At 44.8% G+C, this 20,677-nt stretch overlaps 1 protein-coding gene across 1 annotated transcript in view; it reads right to left on the bottom strand.

Moving 5' to 3' along the window:
- Positions 1–20,677, bottom strand: part of ADAMTSL3 (ADAMTS like 3) — a 377,697-nt gene that overhangs the window by 308,727 nt on the left and 48,293 nt on the right. The window contains 1 exon segment of the mRNA XM_060097479.1: positions 8,076–8,195. Within this exon segment, the coding sequence (XP_059953462.1) occupies positions 8,076–8,195 (120 nt within the window).

Here is a 20,677-nt window from a genome sequence, read left to right as displayed (position 1 = left end):
TCACTGTCCACGCCGCCCTTCCGGGAGCCTGTGCAGCCCGTCATTGCCGGGGTCCCGGGATCCAGGGAAGGCTTCCCTGGGAGAACGCACGGCGCGCCTCGGGCTGGTGCAACGTCACGCCGCCCTCTGCCGCTGCAGGCTCGCCCCGCACTCCGTGCCCCTCCCTCCCCCCCGGCCTGAGTGAGCCAGAGTCCCCAAAGAGGCTGCTCCTTTAACCCTGTCCTGTCTGAGCGAAGAACAGACGCCCTCCGGCGACCTACACGCAGAGGCGGGGCCAAATGCAAAGCTGAGACCCTGGAGCTGTGAGAACAAAGAGAAAGGGAAATCCCTCCCAGCAGCCTCAGAAGCAGCAGATTAAAGCTCCACAATCAACTTCATGTACCCTGCATCTGTGGAATACATGAATAGACAACAAATCATCCCAAATTGAGGAGCCAGGAGTCAGTACTGTGCCTCTGAGGTGGGAGAGCCAACTTCAAGACACTGGTCCACAAGAGACCTCCCAGCTCCACATAATATCAAACGGCGAAAATCTTCCAGAGATCTCCATCTCAACACCAACACGCAGCTTCACTCAACGACCAGCAAGCTACAGTGCTGGACACCCTATGCCAAACAACTAGCAAGACAGGAACACAACCCCACCCATTAGCAGAGAGGCTGCCTAAAATCATAAAAAGTCCGCAGACACCCCAAAACACACCACCAGACGTGGACCTGCCCACCAGAAAGACAAGATCCAGCCTCATCCACCAGAACACAGGCACTAGTCCCCTCCACCAGGAAGCCTACACAACCCACTAAACCAACCTTAGCCACTGGGGACAGACACCAAAAACAACGGGAACTACAAACCTGCAGCCTGCAAAAAGGAGACCCCCAAACACAGTAACATAAGCAAAATGAGAAGACAGAAAAACACACAGCAGGAGAAGGAGCAAGATAAAAACCCACCAGACCTAACAAATGAAGAGGTAATAGGCAGTCTATCGGAAAAAGAATTCAGAATAATGATAGTAAAGATGATCCAAGATTCTATTTCCCAGATCCAAAATCTTGGAAATAGAATAGACAAAATGCAAGAAACAGTTAACAAGGACCTAGAAGAACTAAAGATGAATCAAGCATCGATTAAAAACACAATACATGAAATGAAAAATACTCTAGATGGGATCAATAGCAGAATAACTGAGGCAGAAGAACGGATAAGTGAGGTGGAAGATAAAATAGTGGAAATAACTGCTGCACAGCAAAATAAAGAAAAAAGAATGAAAAGAACAGAGGACAGTCTCAGAGACCTCTGGGACAACACTAAACGCACCAGCATTCGAATTATAGGGGTTCCAGAAGAAGAAGAGAAAAAGAAAGGGACTGAGAAAATATTTGAAGAGATTATAGTTGAAAACTTCCCTAATATGGGAAAGGAAATAGTTAATCAAGTCCAGGAGGCACAGAGAGTCCCATACAGAATAAATCTAAGGAGAAATACACCAAGACACATATTAATCAAACTGTCAAAAATTAAACACAAAGAAATCTTATTAAAAGCAGCAAGGGAAAAACAACAAATGACACACAAGGGAATCCCCATCAGGATAACAGCTGATCTCTCAGCAGAAACTCTACAAGCCAGAAGGGAGTGGCAGGACATAATTAAAGTAATGAAGGAGAAAAACCTGCAACCAAGATTACTCTACCCAGCAAGGATCTCATTCAGATTTTACACAGAAATTAAAACCTTTACAGACAAGAAAAAGCTGAGAGAGTTCAGCACCACCAAACCAGCTTTACAACAAACGCTAAAGGAACTTCTCTAGGCAAGAAACACAACAGAAGGAAAAGACCTACAATAACGAACCCAAAACAATTAAGAAAATGGGAATAGGAACATACATATCGATAATTACCTTAAATGTAAATGGACTAAATGCTCCCACCAAAAGACACAGATTGGCTGAATGGATACAAAAACAAGACCCATATATATGCTGTCTACAAGAGACCCACTTCAGACCTAGAGACACATACAGACTGAAAGTAAGGGGATGGAAAAAGATATTCCATGCAAATGGAAACCAAAGGAAAGCTGGAGTAGCAATTCTCATATCAGACAAAATAGACTTTAAAACAAAGACTACTAGAAGAGACAAAGAAGGACACTACATAATGACCAAGGGATCGATCCAAGAAGAAGATATAACAATTGTAAATATTTATGCACCCAACACAGGAGCACCTCAATACATAAGGCAAATACTAACAGCCATAAAAGGAGAAATCGACAGTAACACAATCATAGTAGGGGACTTTAACACCTCACTTTCACCAATGGACAGATCATCCAAAATGAAAATAAATAAGGAAACACAAGCTTTAAATGATACATTAAACAAGATGGACTTAATTGATATTTATAGGACATTCCATCCAAAAACAACAGAATACACATTTTTCTCAAGTGCTCATAGAACATTCTCCAGGATAGATCATATCTTGGGTCACAAATCAAGCCTTGGTAAATTTAAGAAAATTGAAATTGTATCAAGTATCTTTTCTGACCACAATGCTATGAGACTAGATATCAATTACAGGAAAAGAGCTGTAAAAAATAAAAACACATGGAGGCTAAACAATACACTACTTAATAACGAAGTGAGGGCTTCCCTGGTGGCGCAGTGGTTGAGAGTCCGCCTGCCGATGCAGGGGATACGGGTTCGTGCCCCGATCCGGGAAGATCCCACATGCCGCGGAGAGGCTGGGCCCGTGAGCCATGGCCACTGAGCCTGCGCGTCCCGAGCCTGTGCTCCGCAACAGGAGAGGCCACAACAGTGAGAGGCCCGCATACCGCAAAAAAAAAAAAATTAAAAAAAAAAAAAATTAAAAAAAAAAAACGAAGTGATCACTGAAGAAATCAAAGAGGAAATTAAAAAATACCTAGAAACAAATGACAATGGAGACACGATGACCCAAAACCTATGGGATGCAGCAAAAGCAGTTCTAAGAGGGAAGTTTATAGCAATACAATCCTACCTTAAGAAACAGGAAACATCTCGAATAAACAACCTAACCTTACACCTAAAGCGATTAGAGAAAGAACAAAAACATCCCAAAGTTAGCAGAAGGAAAGAAATGATAAAGATCAGGTCAGAAATAAATGAAAAAGAAATGAAGGAAACGATAGCAAAGATCAATAAAACTAAAAGCTGGTTCTTTGAGAAGATAAACAAAATTGATAAACCATTAGCCAGACTCATCAAGAAAAAAAGGGAGAAGACTCAAATCAATAGAATTAGAAATGAAAAAGGAGAAGTAACAACTGACACTGCAGAAATACAAAAGATCATAAGAGATTACTACAAGCAACTCTATGCCAATAAAATGGACAACCTGGAAGAAATGGACAAATTCTTAGAAATGCACAACCTGCCAAGACTAAATCAGGAAGAAATAGAAAATATGAACAGACCAATCACAAGCACTGAAATTGAAACTGTGATAAAAAATCTTCCAACAAACAAAAGCCCAGGACCAGATGGCTTCACAGGCGAATTCTATCAAACATTTAGAGAAGAGCTAACACCTATGCTTCTCCAACTCTTCCAAAATATAGCAGAGGGAGGAACACTCCCAAACTCATTCTATGAGGCCACCATCACCTTGATACCAAAACCAGACAAGGATGTCACAAAGAAAGAAAACTACAGGCCAATATCACTGATGAACATAGATGCAAAAATCCTCAACAAAATACTAGCAAACAGAATCCAACAGCACATTCAAAGGATCATACACCATGATCAAGTGGGGTTTATTCCAGGAATGCAAGGATTCTTCAATATACGCAAATCAATCAACGTGATACACCATATTAACAAATTGAAGGAGAAAAACCATATGATCATCTCAATAGATGCAGAGAAAGCTTTCGACAAAATTCAACACCCATTTATGATAAAAACCCTGCAGAAAGTAGGCATAGAGGGAACTTTCCTCAACATAATAAAGGCCATATATGACAAACCCACAGCCAGCATCGTCCTCAATGGTGAAAAACTGAAACCATTTCCACTAAGATCAGGAACAAGACAAGGTTGTCCACTCTCACCACTCTTATTCAACATAGTTTTGGAAGTTTTAGCCACAGCAATCAGAGAAGAAAAGGAAATAAAAGGAATCCAAATTGGAAAAGAAGAAGTAAAGCTGTCACTGTTTGCAGATGACATGATACTATACAGAGAATCCTAAAGATGCTACCAGAAAACTACTAGAGCTAATCAATGAATTTGGTAAAGTAGCAGGATAGAAAATTAATGCACAGAAATCTCTGGCATTCCTATATACTAATGATGAAAAATCTGAAAGTGAACTCAAGGAAACACTCCCATTTACCATTGCAACAAAAAGAATAAAATATCTAGGAATAAACCTACCTAAGGAGACAAAAGACCTGTATGCAGAAAATTATAAGACACTGATGAAAGAAATTAAAGATGATACAAATAGATGGAGAGATGTACCATGTTCTTGGATTGGAAGAATCAACATTGTGAAAATGACTCTACTACCCAAAGCAATCTACAGATTCAATGCAATACCTATCAAACTACCAATGGCATTTTTCACAGAACTAGAACAAAAAATTTCACAATTTGTATGGAAACACAAAAGATCCCGAATAGCCAAAGCAATCTTGAGAACGAAAAATGGAGCTGGAGGAATCAGGCTCCCTGACTTCAGACTATACTACAAAGCTACAGTAATCAAGACAGTATGGTACTGGCACAAAAACAGAAAGATAGATCAGTGGAACAGGATAGAAAGCTCAAAGATAAACCCACGCACATATGGTCACCTTAACTTTGATAAAGGAGGCAGGAATGTACAGTGGAGAAAGGACAGCCTCTTCAATAAGTGGTGCTGGGAAAACTGGACAGGGACATGTAAAAGTATGAGATTAGATCACTCCCTAACACCATACACAAAAATAAGCTCAAAATGGATTAAAGACCTAAATGTAAGGCCAGACACTATCAAACTCTTAGAGGAAAATATAGGCAGAACACTCTATGACATAAATCACAGCAAGATCCTTTTTAACCCACCTCCTAGAGAAATGGAAATAAACACAAAAATAAACACATGGGACCTAATGAAACTTCAAAGCTTTTGCACAGCAAAGGAAACCATGAACAAGACCAAAAGACAACCCTCAGAATGGGAGAAAATATTTGCAAATGAAGCAACTGACAAAGGATTAATCTCCAAAATTTATAAGCAGCTCATGCAGCTCAATAACAAAAAAACAAACAACCCAATCCAAAAATGGGCAGAAGACCTAAATAGACATTTCTCCACAGAAGATATACAGACTGCCAACAAACACATGAAAGGATGCTCAACATCTTTACTCATTAGAGAAATGCAAATCAAAACTACAATGAGATATCATCTCACACCAGTCAGAATGGCCATCATCAAGAAATCTAGAAACAATAAATGCTGGAGAGGGTGTGGAGAAAAGGGAACACTCCTGCACTGCTGGTGGGAATGTGAATTGGTACAGCCACTATGGAGAATGGTATGGAGGTTCCTTAAAAAACTACAAATAGAACTACCATATGACCCAGCAATCCCACTACTGGGCATATACCCTGAGAAAACCATAATTCAAAGAGTCATGTACCAAAATGTTCATAGCAGCCCTATTTACAATAGCCCGGAGATGGAAACAACCTAAGTGTCCATCATCGGATGAATGGATATAGAAGATGTGGCACATATATACAATGGAATATTACTCAGCCATAAAAAGAAACGAAATTGAGCTATTTGTAATGAGGTGGATGGACCTAGAGTCTGTCATACAGAGTGAAGTAAGTCAGAAAGAGAAAGACAAATACTGTATGCTAACACACATATATGGAATTTAAGAAAAAAAAATGTCATGAAGAACATAGGGGTAAGACAGGAATAAAGACACAGACCTACTAGAGAATGGACTTGAGGATATGGGGAGGGGGAAGGGTAAGCTGTGACAAAGCGAAAGAGCGGCATGGACATATATACACTACCAAACGTAAGGTAGATGGCTAGTGGGAAGCAGCCGCATAGCACAGGGAGATCAGCTCGGTGCTTTGTGACCGCCTGGAGGGGTGGGATAGGGAGGGTGGGAGGGAGACGCAAAAGGGAGGGGATATGGGAACACATGTATATGTATAACTGATTAAATTTGTTATAAAGCAGAAAAAAAAATCATAGGCCCTCTAAAAATCCATCAGGGAGAAGGTCCGAAAGCAATGTGATGGTTTACGCCCTCTTAGCAACCAGGCCCAAATGCCGTCCAAAGGATTAACTGGGGTCTATAACATGAATATCGAATCATCTTCCACCCCACCCCTGCTCCCCCCTTATAACTATTTGTGGACTCGCTATTCAGGGAACTTAAATGATTGATGTTGACAAATTTTTTTTTTTTTTTTTTTTTGCGGTACACAGGCTTCTCACTGTTGTGGCCTCTCCCATTGCGGAGCACAGGCTCCGGACGCGCAGGCTCAGCGGCCATGGCTCACGGGCCCAGCCACTCTGCAGCATGTGGGATCCTCCTGGACCAGGGCACGAACCCATGTCCCCTGCATCAGCAGGCGGACTCTCAACCACTGTGCCACCAGGGAAGCCCTGATGTTGACAATTTTGATTAAAAAAAAAAAAAAAAAAAAAACTGGTCTCATCCCACCCCTGCCCCTGACTACCTGGATAGCATCCTGCTCACAGCTGGGTGTACTGGTTCACAGCCTGCCCCTCACCCCAATTCCAGCTCCAGAGCTCAATGTACCAAGCACAGGTCACGCAGTAGAAGCTGAGGATCAAAATCAATGGTGCCTCCCCCTGAGCTGGGATACATAGCACCCTGCAATAGATATCTCTACTCGCCCTCCATGCTCCATCCTTCATCAACCAGTTATGCTGCCTGAGACTTTAATCCTCCTCCCAGCCTCATCTGCACTCTGCCCACCTCCAAGCCAGCCCCAGAGCTGCGTACCACTCCCTGCTGTCACATCTTATATCTACCCATGTTGGCAGACTGACCTGCCCAGAGCTCCTCCTTCCAAGCAATATCTGTCACCCCCTAACTAGGCCCTACACAACTCAAGCCAGAACTCACCAGCCTTGACCACACAGATCAGGACAGCACAGCGGACCTCGGTCCCTGGGCCAACTTCCTCCACCCCGTCATGTCCCGTGAGAAGACGCTCTTGCCCCATTCCTCACCCACACTTGGCCCCTTAGGTGCCAAGGTCTACCAGATCTTTGAACGTCACTCATCATCGTAAATCCTAGCCCAGTTTGCACCACTGCCTCAGAAGTTCAGGCCCTATCAGCTAGAAACCTCTGCCTTTGGCAAAATCGACATTCTCTGTTTCAAACGAGTTGTGAGTGATTTCAAAGACGTATGTAATCTTCCATGCTGTTAGGGCATCAATGTAAATCGAGAATGGAGAGTCACAGTCCCGAGTGTGCGGTTTCTGCATCTCAGCCAAGCATGGCCTCACTCTCCAGTTGGGTTTCGTGCAGTGATTTAAACACACACGCATGTGCACACACACGCGCCCTCACACAGAGGCACACATGTTTTCCCTTTCTGGAAAATGGGCTTGGAAAAGAAAAGTTTTGGTGCTGGTAAAAGAAATAAAGTAAGAGCTAAGAGGGTAAATAAAGTAAAGCTTAATCAGAAAACAGAACTTTTGGATAATTTCAGAATTACATGATGAATTTGGCAATAGCTGAAATGAACAAATTTAAATATTATTATTAATATGGAAATATTTCTGATGAAAATAAGACAATGTGTCACTCAAGGCAATGCCCCAACCAGAGCAAGAACCACACACTGTGCAGGAAGCTACATGCAAGCGTGAGCAGCCCAGCATCTTGGGGTCCTTCCTGGTGTAATGGGTTTATTATATCAGTGGTGCCAAGGAGGAAATATAATTATTTTGAAGTTATTTTTGAGAAACTGTTTCCTGCCCATTGGCAAATAGCAAAGCCAAAAATAGGCTCTTTAATGAAGTTCTTACCTGGTCGTCATAGCGATACGTGAGGAACTGCTCCCCTGTTGTATCTTCCAGAAAACTTCCCTGAGGGGAGAGTGCAAACTCAGGAAGGAAATAGGCCCCAGGAGACTTCTCTGCTGTGGTCTGAAAGGCAAGATCACTTGGTTACAAATAAGGCCCCAGTAAGGACTCCCAACAGGCAGTCTCTGAAAAGGGTGAGTCCAAGAGAATCCACCCACCAAAAGGCTATACCAAGAAAAGGGAAGTGCCTATTTACAATAGCCTAGACGTGGAAACAACCTAAATGTCCCTCGACAGACGAATGGATAAAGAAGATGTGGTACATATACACAATGGAATATTACTCAGCCATAAAAAAGAATGGAATAATGCCATTTGCATTATGTCAAATGGCATTAGACCTAGAGATTATCATACTAAGTGAAGTCAAACAGATAAAGACAAATACCACATGATATCACTTATACGTGGAATCTAAAATACAACACAAATGAACCTATCTGTGAAACAGAAACAGACTCAAAAGACATAGAGAACAGACTTGTGGTTGCCAAGGGGGAGGGGAGTGGGGGAAGGATGGACTGGGAGTTTGGGGTTAGCAGATGCAAACTAGTATATATGGGATGGATAAACAACAAGGTCCTACTGTATAGCACAGAGAACTGTATTCAATATCCTGTGATACACCATACTGGAAAAGAATATAAAAAGGAATGTATATATATGTGTATATATACACATATCTGTATATATGTATATACAGATATGTGTATATATACACATATATATCTGTATATATATATATATATATATATATATATATATGTATAACTGAGCCACTTTGCTGCACAGCAGAAATTAACACAACATTGTAAATCAACTATACTTCAAGAAAATTTTTTTTTAAAAAAGGGAAGTGCCCTCTCTTGGCAAAGGCCATGTGAGACATACCAGGTATCTGTGTTGAGGGGCTGTTAGACCAGGATAGCACCCTAGGCCACCTCAAATCAGCTCACACAGTATTTACTCCCTGACACCTGTTTCTTCCTCCTGCCCACAACCTTCCAGCAATGCAGCCACAGTGAGGTTAACTTGCTGAAGTTCTGTTGTTACAAATCCATTGTTTCTAGGATGTGCTTTCTTTCTCTTTCTTTTTCTTTCTTTCTTTCTGTTTTTGATTGTTTGGTGAAAGAGTGAGAAACAAACTTATTTTTTCCATACTATAACACAAGTGCATGTTCCTTGCAGAAACTTTAGAAAATTCAGATGAGTGCAAAAGAAAATAAAATCTGCCCATAAATACTCCAACCTATAATAACCACTTTTAATTGTTCTGATGTATTTCCTTTGAGGCTTTTTTCTCATAATGCTTTGTATGTTTATATAAAAAAATCCAAGATTAAATAAACATGGATTTTGCAGAAAGACTCCATTGGACTCAAGGAAAGCTCATGCCCTGGCATCTGAATCGGTAGACGTAAGCCCCATTTGTTGGGGCCAAGGGGAGACAGGAAGGACATCATCTGTTGGAGAATATGGCTTGGACACAGTGGCCCAATGGACTTGCTACCAACACTTGCCACGCCCCCATCCAAGGGAAGGTGGAGCATGTAGAGGGCTTATCCAGATCACTGCCTTGATTGGTTCAAGGAGGGAGGAGATAAAGGCGATGGAACCCCCAGTGCTTAGCCCCACGTGATCAAAAACATGGGTCCATGACTCTGCCCCCAACAGGGTACCTCATTCCCCCTGCTCCAGAAGGAGTGAGCAAGAAACAGAGTGAGAGGCCATGGGTGTAACTCCGAGGAAATCATTTTCTGCAAATACGAGGAGTGGGGAATAAAAGTACCCCTCTAACACCTCTGTTCCACCAAGGGTCACAATTCCAAACTGCAGCAGGAACTGCGGTTAAAGCAAAAACAGCCATTTGAATGCTACACGTTAAAAAAAAGAAATCAAGATGGGATAGCTTTGTTAAGGCACTTCGAACAGATAAGTCTGTGTTTTGGTTAGCCCTACCCTGTTCAAAGAATTTCAAGATTTTCTCATGAAGTTTCTTTCATATGAGGGGCTCAGCACCAAGCGAGAGACAGGAATCTTCCCAGAGCCCTGCAGCCCCAGATCTCCTTTGCCTTCCTTCTGAATGGCTTGCTTGAGGCCCAGTGACTCCTACCTGAGTGCGGGAAATTGGAAAAACACCTGTGGATGTTCTACCTGCTACACTGTGAAGCCACCCTTGATACGACACGGGTCTGTCACCCCAGTGTTCAGACCACCACCGGGTGTTCTGTGGAGGTTTTCTCTGTTATGTCACCTTCCTGTGGGGAGGCTCTGATCTAAAAGTTAGCATGGTCACCCTGAGGTCCACAGCAAAGCCACGGTGTCAAGAGCCTGGAAAGGAGGTCTGATCAGGCCCAGGCAAGGGCACAGAATACATCTGTCAGACCTGGCCGGCCAGCTCTCTGGTAAGTGCTGGAGATGGTTCCTAAGTGACCTTGGGAGGAAAAGGAAGGGGAGCTAATGCCACAGCCTCCACCGAGACAACCGCACTCTCACACGCTTTAGCAGTGTTCTATGGGGCTCTGCATGAAACAGCAGAAAACGCTAAGAGTCTTCCCGGTAGTAAAGCTTTCCAGTCCTCAGTATTCATTGGTGTGGGAAAAAAAGAGCAGACAGTTATGACTTGATTATAACCATAGCTGATTACCTTCCACTTTGTGAGCCACTGTTCCAAACTTCACATTGTATTTATCAGGTTTTAAAAAGGTGAGGCGGGAATAAAAACTTCCACGTGAAAATAAGAGGTGGATTTGATGGTAAAATGTATGTCTCTGTATGTTTCCCAGGAAGTTTGAGTATGTGTACAAGTATCGTTCTTCTCACCAAGGATAAAAACACATCTAGGTAAACCTCAGGGTCAAATTTTATATAACTGCTGGTAAAGAATGGATTCTATCTTAACGTAATTCATGGACACTGATTACCATAATGCTTAGTGAAGAATCGATAAAAGTTAGTTGTTGTTGTTGTTTGCCTCTACTGGCTTCAGAGATGGTAGAATCATAGTTTTAAAGGCCTGAAGAGGCCTTAGAAGTCATCCAGGTCAAACTCCTTTTTTTAGAAATGAGTAAACGAAGGCTCTGAAAGTGAAGAGACTTGCCAAACACCACAGAGCAGGAGCCAGGGCTGGAACATGTTAGTGGCCATGTGCAAAGACACAGTTAGATCATTTTACCAAAGAGTGGGGGCTGGGAGCAGCCTAGGATCAACACCTGAAATCAGCTCCCTGAATACACAGGGCCTCCCGGTATGATGCTTATCTTTAGTTGACCATACATTCAACACATATTTATTGAGCACCTACTACATGCCTGAAACTGTTCTAAGTGCTATGAATACAATGACATACAAGAAAGATAAGGTCCCTCTTTTCATGAAGGTTATACTCTAGTGGGAAGAGATACATAATAAAATAAGCAAATAAATTCATATACAAGAAAATTAAAGCTCTAAGTGCTATAAAGGAAATAAACAGGGGGATATGAGAATAAGGTTGTTTAACTTTAGATAAGAATATCAGGAAGGCATCCCTGAGAAGACAAGATTTAAGCCAATACCTAACAGGTAAGAAGGAACCAGTCATGCAAAGAGCCAAGGATGAGCATTCATGATGAAAAGAAGAGCAAGTACAAAAGCCCTAAGGTGGGAAGCAGGTCAGTGGGACTGCAGATCAGAAAGGAAGTCAGTGCGGCTGGATCCAGTGTGAACAAGGAAGAGAGTGCATGAAATGGAAATAAGAGAGAAAGGAGGAGCTGGGACATTCAAAGCCTACAGGCCACGGCAAGGAGTTGAAGAACTATAGATTTCAGTTAACACTGACTGCTTTGTGGAGGATAGGTTAGGCGGATGCAAGATGGAATCATATAGATCAATTAGAAGGCCGTTGCACTAAGCCAGTTGAGAAGGGATGATTCCTTTGACTGGGAGGATGGCCGTGGTGAAGGAGAGAGGTAGATAGACTAGAAGTTACTGACGGGTGAGAAAAAGCAAGGCATCAAAGATGACTTCCGGGTTTGGGCTTGAGCAACAGGCTACAAAAGACTCAGCATGAGGGACTTTGCTGGTGGTCCAGTGTGTAAGACTCCGCGCTCCCAATGCAGGGGGCCCAGGTTCGATCCCTGGTGGGGGAACTAGATCCCACTTGCATGCTGCAACTAAGAGTCCGCATGCCACAACTAAAAGTTTGCATGCCGCAACTAAAGATCCCGCATGCTGCAACAAAGATCCCACGTGCTGCAACTAAGACCCAGTGCAGCTTAAATAAATAAACAAGAGATTTAAGTAGTAAGAAGAAAAGTTCTTTAAGGAAAAAGAAAAAAGATTCAATGGGTGGGTTGCCCTGAGGCAGGAAGGGATCTGCTGAGGACGGGCAGAGAGTTTGGGTCTGTTTGGGTCACATGAAGTCTGAGATGTGTATGAGACATCCATTCATGTGGAAAGCTTGAGCTGGCTGTTCATTATGCAAGTCTGAAGCTCATAAGGGAGGTCTAAGGCTGAAGACAGAAATATGGAAGACATCGTTTTCATTTCCTACACATATATATTTACAGCATCATACTGGAAAGGACCCTCCCTAGAGAATGAGTTTGGCGGACAAGAGGTCTTTGTCTGGAGCCCTCAATAATTTTAATATCTGAGGACTTCCCTGGTGGCACAGTGGTTAAGAATCCACCTGCCAGTGCAGGGCACATGGGTTTGATCCCTGGTCCAGGAAGATCCCACGTGCCATGGAGCACCTAAGCCCATGCACCACAACTACTGAAGCCCGCGTGCCACAACTACTGAAGCCCGCATGCCACAACTACTGAAGCCCGCGTGCCACAACTACTGAAGCCCGCGTGCCTAGAGCCCATGCTCCACAACAAGAGAAGCCACCACAATGAGAAGTCTGCGCACCACAACAAAGAGTAGCCCCCACTCGCCGTAACTAGAGAAAGCCCATGCACAGCAACAAAGACCCAACACAGCCAAAATAAATAAATAAAATAAAAAATTAAAAAAATAAGTAAGTCTAATATCTGAACGTGAGTAGAAGAGGAGGAGCAAGCAAAAGAGACTAAAAATGATAATCAATTAGAGTAGAATGAAGGAAAAAAAGACAAATATTGGGTCATGGAAGGATTCAGCATCAGAGTGACCAACGGTCTTGAATGCTGCTAAGAGACTGAGATGAGGCCAGAGATGTGTCCATTGGATCTGACAGCAAGGAGGTCACTGTTGACCCTGACAAGAGTAGTTACGATCATGCGGCAGGGACAACTGTCATGGTTTTGAGAGGTGAATGGGAGAAGAGGAAGTAGAGACCGTGATGAGAGACTCATTAAGGGGCCATAGCTGGAGGGAAACGTGGAATCGCAGGTAGAATTTTTAAAGATAGGAGACACTGGAGCAGGTTTGTTTGCTTACAGGAATCATCCAGTAGCAAGAGAGAGAATGGAGAAGACAGAAGAGGTAACTACAGGTGCAAAACCCCTGAGAAGGAAGAGGAATGGGATCCAAATTGATTGCGGAGGTTCTGGCTTTTGTCCAGATGAGGGCCCTTGGCCCACATAAGCCTTCATCAGGCCATGCTCCCTAGCCGACTTGGAGCCTCCATCTCCCCTGCGCCTACTCCTTGGATACCCTTCTGCGAGGTCCCAGGGACTCCTGGTCCCAAGATCATCCGTTTGTCTCTATCACCCTCTCCGAGCACCCCCCACTCATCCTGGCCCCATTCAGCTTTCTCACCTCTGAGCTGCCTCTCTTTCCTGGGCTCCGCTGCAGCTGCAGCCGCCCTACTGCTGAAAGAAAGTGCAGCCACATTTCGTCCCAAATAGCTGCCTTCTGTGGTGAGGGGGGACTGTCCTAAGCCTCTGTAATCAGAGTATTTGTCTGTTGTGCTTCTTTTATTTATTTATTTTTTAATTCTCTTCGAACTACCAGAATTTTTTTTTTTTTTTTTTTTTTTTTTGGCTGCGTTGGGTCTTCGTTGCTGCATGTGGGCTTTCTCTAGTTGAGGCGAGCAGGGGCTACTCTTCGTTGCAGTGCGCGGGCTTCTCTTGTTGCAGAGCATGGGCTCTAAGCACACGGGCTTCAGTAGCTGTGGCACGTGGGCTCAGTAGTTGTGGCTCACGGGCTTAGTTGCTCCGCGGCATGTGGGCTCTTCCCAGACCAGGGGTCAAACCCTTATTCCCTGCATTGGCAGGCAGATTCTTAACCACTGTGCCACCAGGGAAATCCCCAGAGTATTTTGTCTGTTGTGCTTCTATACTATTAACAGCAACTACAAACATTTCATAAGCTCCAATTCGTTTTTTTCTTCCTCTGCTTAAATCCGACTGGGTAAAATGATGTATGTTTGCCCTACATTTTGTTCATTGTATTCCTATCCCAGGCTTCTGTCTCTCCCCCAAGGCATCTCAGTGCAGCATTTGGAGGAAGTTCCACAGGGCTGAGGACTGTCTCCATCATGTCTGCGTTCCCCAGGGGAGATGCCTGGTGTAAGGTCATGAGAGTGAAAGACCGCTGGCCTGCACGACCTGAGCTATGGACTAGGGGGCCTTCTTCCTCACCAACCCCCATTCTCCTGTGGGAGTTAAACTCTGCTAATCTGGGCTAGCCCAGATTCTCTCCAGGCTCACGTCACACTCCGTGTTACTGATAAACTGATTTTACATTCACCTCTTTTTATCAAAATCCTTACTCCGGAGTCAATTTTTCAATCATTTGGGAGTCGAGGCTACAGCCTGGTGCCATCCAAGTCCTTTCCCTCTCTAGTGGCGAGGGTGCACCACCATGCTTGTTTGAAGAGCCGTCCTGTAGCATCCCATGATCATGAAAGCTCAGTGCCGGGAGGGACCGTCTCAGTAATTTAATCCAGCCTGTCCACCTCAGCAATCCTGCCAGATGCCCTGCAGCCTCTGCTTGAATTCTTTTAGTGACGGGGAGCTCAATCTCTTACAAGGCAAAAGGGGTCTGTCAGAATCTAGGAAGTTCAGAGATACCAACCTAGTCTGAAGTGGCCCATTGCTCCCCAAGGGTGGAATGAGGTACCTTTCCTTTGTCATCCTCCCCCACGTCCTTCCCCTGCCTTTCCTTCTCCCTAGAGGGAATTGAATTCTACAATCTGAACAGAGTGGGATTTGGCAAGGGACAAATATTTGAGTCACAGAGCTATATAACTGGAAGAAATTTTAGAGACAGTCTAATCCCAACCCCTACTTTGGAGCAGGAATTTCTCCTGCAGCATCTTCCACAGTCATGCACATAGACTCAATAGAGGCCCTTTGAAGAGAAAGCTGGGAAGGAAGGAAACTCAAGTTTATTGAGCATCTACTGTGAGCTAGGATTTGTGAACACTGCCTCTAGCTGTGCTCACCGCTACGCCATGAGGTATGTGTCACCAGTCTCTTTTTGCACAGGAAGAAACCAAGACACAGGACACCAGGACATTTAACTAGGGACACACAAAGTCCCAGCTGCTGAGTGAAAGTTCACCCCCATCCCAGTCCCCCAGCTCCCTCAGTGGAAAACAGTCTTGGAAAAACTGGACCTTCCTTGAAGGAGAAATGGCTAAGCTGACTCATGGCTTCAGAAAGCAAGCACCCTGGGCAGCAAAGAACACGTGCTGACATTCTCACCACATGGGGGTTGACTTCCTAAATGTCAGGGAGACTCGGTGTCAGGCGCCTCCTCACAGGACAGGGTGACCAAAGAGTTCAGGCCCCTTCAGCAGCAAGAGTTGACGGTAGGGTTGGGGGAGGGAGGCCAGACCAGGAAGTGTGCAATCTTCCCAGGGCGCAGATCCAGGGCCGAGGAGAGCAACTGCCAAAATGCATCATCCCACCAGCCACTGTGCACAGCTGCGGAATCACTGGGGATGGGGTCCGAGTCACCAGGGACAGGGTCAGAAGGAATCCAGACGGCCCCTCCAGGGACCTGAGGATGCAGCTGATCCACATCCCCCTCCAGCTGAAGGCTTTGACTTTGGCAGGAGGAAGTAAGTATGGGATGGGGATTCAAGGACAGGATTTCAGCATCCTAGCCTCCATCTACACCCTGGAAAGGATAGAGAATGTCTATCAAGACTTGGCTGATGGCATGGAAGGAGAAACAAGTGGATGAGAAGTGGGTGTTCCTATATATAGAACAGAAGCCAATACTCCTCGAAGGTTGAGCAGTCACCATTAAAAAGAATACAATGGGGGCTTCCCTGGTGGCGCAGTGGTTGAGAGTCCGCCTGCCGATGCAGGGGACTAGGGTTCGTGCCCCGATCCCGGAAGATCCCACATGCCGTGGAGCGGCTGGGCCCGCGAGCCATGGCCGCGGAGCCTGTGTGTCCGGAGCCTGTGCTCCGCAACGGGAGAGGCCACAGCAGTGAGAGGCCCGCGTACAGCAAAAAAAAAAAAAAAAAAAAAAAAAAGAATACAATGGGATTCCCATTGAATTTCAACAAGCCAGTTTAAACCCTTCTCCCAGCCTTGTCTGAGCACTACAGGTGGACGTTCGTCTCTCTCCAGAGTGTGAACACAGCCAAACACCACACCACTGACCTCTACAGAACTGTGGTCAATAAAGATCACTAAGTTCTCTTTCCTACCTGCCACTGTTAAGCCATATCTGTATTCAGGACTGAGAGCCAGACTATACCATCCCCAGTCATTCACGCCCTCTTTAGATCTGGCCCATCCTTTCAGCCTGTCAAGGCTCTTTTTGGATCCTGACTCCATCTACCAATTTTTGCATCGCTCTCTCCCTGCTTCTCATCAGCCCAAATGTGAGCAGCACTCTCTCTATCTGCCTCCTTGTTACTGCCACACTGAGCTGGAACAAGGCTGAGAACTGTGCTCTTTACCAGGCCAAGAGAAGCCTGTCTCCAGGCTGACAGTGACTTAACTCACTTAGGGTCTTCTCATTTCATATATCCCCAGCTTGGCCACTGGGGATTCAAGAAACACCTTGTCCGATTCTGCCGTGACACAGACAACACATGGAAGTAAGACGCTAGATGGAAGAACTGAGATTCCAACGGATCTTCCTAGGTCGGGACAAAAGCTAAAGGCTAAGAAGGGACAACACTGAGCCACTACTGCAGAACAATTCCCCATGACACCAGGGCTTAGCAGAGGATGGTTACGGTCACTGTCAGGAATATGAATGCATAAGAAGTCAATCTCAGTTAATGGCAACCAAGATCTGCAGCAGAGAGTTAGCACCAGGATGGGAGGCGTGGACCCCTCCTACCGGCGGAAGGTCCTTTTAAAGAAAATATTTGGTGAGTCTGAAAGTGTGTGTTCCAGGTGGAACAGGAGAATCCCCAGGCTCTGGGGACAGTCTGCCAGGAACACATTCTCTGGAGGGTCTCTGGGGGTTGTTCCTCCCGGCCTGGATTACACATGGGACTTTACAGTTTGTACCCTCCAAAGTCCATGAGGGAATAATCAAGTTAACCAATACTATTTAAATTCAGCATACCAAACACATTTTTGTTCCAAGAAGCAGGATGTGCATTTTGTTTCCTGAACCTGAAACAAAGACTCAAGAAGAAACCTTCAGGATCATGTTGGTTTTTCAAGTAGGATGTTGTCATTCCAAGATGTTTCAAAGTCCTGGGGGTCCTCAAACTTCCTGATTAAATATAAAATGTATTTATTTTGCCAATGTTGAAAGGGTGGGCTGAAAGAAAATGAGTTTTCACATTTTTCTTCTGAGTCTTTAAAAAAAATTAATGCTAGGAATTTAAGATTCATCCTTTCTATTTACCATCAACTAATGAATACATTCTCTTGATCTTGTTGGGTTGAAAGGCCTAACATTTGAATGAACATCTGAGTGTGACTACATCTCAGTCAAAATACCGTGTCGTTTCAAACTTCAACTTCACTCTGTGTCACATTTTCAGCAGACCCTTCTGGATCCCTCTTAGTGCTGGAAGGTGGGTGATGTGTTGTGGGTGTGCATATTCAGAACAAGCTGTTCCATGGAGAAGGTCTTTCCTTGAATTTAAATTTATCATATTAAGACTCTCTTTAGCAAACTGGAATGTGGATCATTTTTTTGTTTGTGTGTTTGTTTTGTTTTTGTTTTTGCAGTACGTGGGCCTCTCACTGTTGTGGCCTCTCCCGTTGCAGAGCACAGGCTCCGGAAGCGCAGGCTCAGAGGCCATTGCTCACGTGCCCAGCCGCTCCGCGGCATGTGGGATCTTCCCGGACCGGGGCACGAACCCATGTCCCCTGCATCCACAGGCGGCCTCTCAACCACTGCGCCACCAGGGGAGCCCTGGAATGTGGATCTTACAAATGTCATTCATAGCACTACTCTTCCATCTGTCACTAAACACAAATTCTCTCTCTCTCTCTCTCTCCTTCCCTCCCCTTCCCCTACACACACACACACACACACATCTACACACACACACACACACACACACACATCTTTAATCAGCCCTGGCAAGCAGGGCCAAAAGTAATCAGTGAAAAGATCTTGCTGGAACAGATTTCACCTTTCAGTTCCCTGAAAGGAGAAAACCTGAAAATGAAATCACAATACTTCTTTATATATCTGAACCGTCTTTGCCCTCAGGCTTTGTGCATAGGAGACATTCAATAATTAATTTTCTTTCCTAGAAAAACTGACATAGGTTGCCCTTTCCACCCCCACAGAGCCCTGCATGACCGATGCCTGATTTTCTCTCTGCCACAGAAAGACCAGAATACTCTGGCTAAGCACATGCTGGCATTTCACAAGGGGTTATTTAAAACTCGACCATTACTCTAAATGGGGAGAGGAAAGAAAGCCTGCCCTGCCAATATACACAATACAGACCCTCTTTCCCTGGAGGCCACCCCTCCCACAAAATTTTATTGAAGAGTCCATTTTTCAAGGACTTGAAGGAAGCTGACCCCTTGGAAAGAGACTCAATGAGCAAAATGTCATGTGGAAATAACTCTAAAACCCCTCAGGGGGAAAAATTGAAAAGTGTATTCCATGAACAGGGCTCCACTGGTAAAGAAAAAAGCTAGATGGATGGTCATCACAAATCTTAATTAATTGTAAACTCCCTACCCACTCTTTCCTTCTCCCAATCCCTCCCCTCCTCCTGGTCCAGTCACACTAGCAAGGGGTCATGCTCTTCCCCGCCAAAAGCCAGTCAGCAGAGAAGGGAATGGTCATTTATTTGAGGAACGTGAGCAACTGTTGTTGCTGAGAAGTGCTGTGAGAACGAAAAGTGCCGTGGAGAAGTGAGGTGTTTCCTGGGGGAATCTCTGTAATTCCCTCCCAGGCATCACTCCCACTCCAACAGGGGTTCAGGGTTGAGGGAGAAACAGTCTCGTGGGGCCCAATCTGGGCAGTGGAATCTGCACTTTGATCCCAAAGTGAAATACTTTGGGATACGTATTTTCCCGCAGCCTCTTCACCACTGACACTCATGATTACCTCTCTGCAGAGACAAGGCATCTTTGCTTTTAAAATAGAGTACAGGGACTTCCCTGGTGGTGCAGTGGTTTAGAATCCACCTGCCAATGCAGGGGATACGGGTTCGAGCCCTGGTCCAGGAAGATCCCACATGCCGCAGAGCAACTAAGCCCATGCACCACAACTACTGAGGCTGCACTCTAGAGCCCGGGAGCCACAACTACTGAGCCCACGTGCTACAACTACTGAAGCCTACGCACCCTAGACCCCGTGCTCCACAACAAGAGAAGACACCTCAATGAGAAGCCCACGCACCGCAATGAAGAGTAGCCCCCACTCGCCACAACTAGAGAAAGCCCGCGTGCAGCAATGAAGACCCACTGCAGCCAAAAACAAATAAATTTATTTATTTCTAAGAATAAATAAGTAAATAAAAATTAAAAATCAATAGAGTAGGGGCTTCCCTGGTGGCGCAGTGGTTGAAAGTCCGCCTGCCGATGCAGGGGACACGGGTTCGTGCCCCGGTCCGGGAGGATCCCACATGCCACGGAGCGGCTGGGCCCGTGAGCCATGGCCGCTGAGCCTGCGCGTCCAGAGCCTGTGCTCCGCAACGGGAGAGACCACAACAGTGAGAGGCCCGTGTACCGCAAACAAAACAAAACAAAACAAAACAAAACAAAATCAATAGAGTACAAATCAGTATTGCACTTTACCCAGGTGGCGGAGGAAGGGACTCCCCAAAGCATCAAATGTTCAGGTATTTCTTGAGGGTATGTCCAGGGTCTATTCAGTCACCCGGTCAACATACTGTTTATTAAGCACCTACTAGGCACCAAGGCCATTTTTGACATGGAGAATTCATCAGTCAACGAAACAGACAAAAATCACTTTTCTCAAGGAGCTTATATTCTAATTCGGGGAAACAGAAAATGAACATAATATATAAGTAAGTTATATAATGTGATATAGGAAAAAGAGGTTGGAAGTGCTGGGGGCTTGGGGTATAAACTGCACTTTTAAATAGAGCGGTCAGGGGAAGCCAAGGTAGGTCAGGGTTCCTTAGGGAATCACGTTTTATTCTCTGGTTTTCTAAACAGACAAGTTGGAGCCTGCCCTTTTCCTTGGAGGCTTCAAAGTGTCGAGTCTCTCTA

This window comes from Mesoplodon densirostris, chromosome 4 (assembly GCF_025265405.1).
Source record: "Mesoplodon densirostris isolate mMesDen1 chromosome 4, mMesDen1 primary haplotype, whole genome shotgun sequence".
NCBI classification, from domain to species: domain Eukaryota; kingdom Metazoa; phylum Chordata; class Mammalia; order Artiodactyla; family Ziphiidae; genus Mesoplodon; species Mesoplodon densirostris.
The sequence above is the reverse complement of the archived record's forward strand: the minus strand, read 5'-3'. Positions and strand labels throughout refer to the sequence as shown.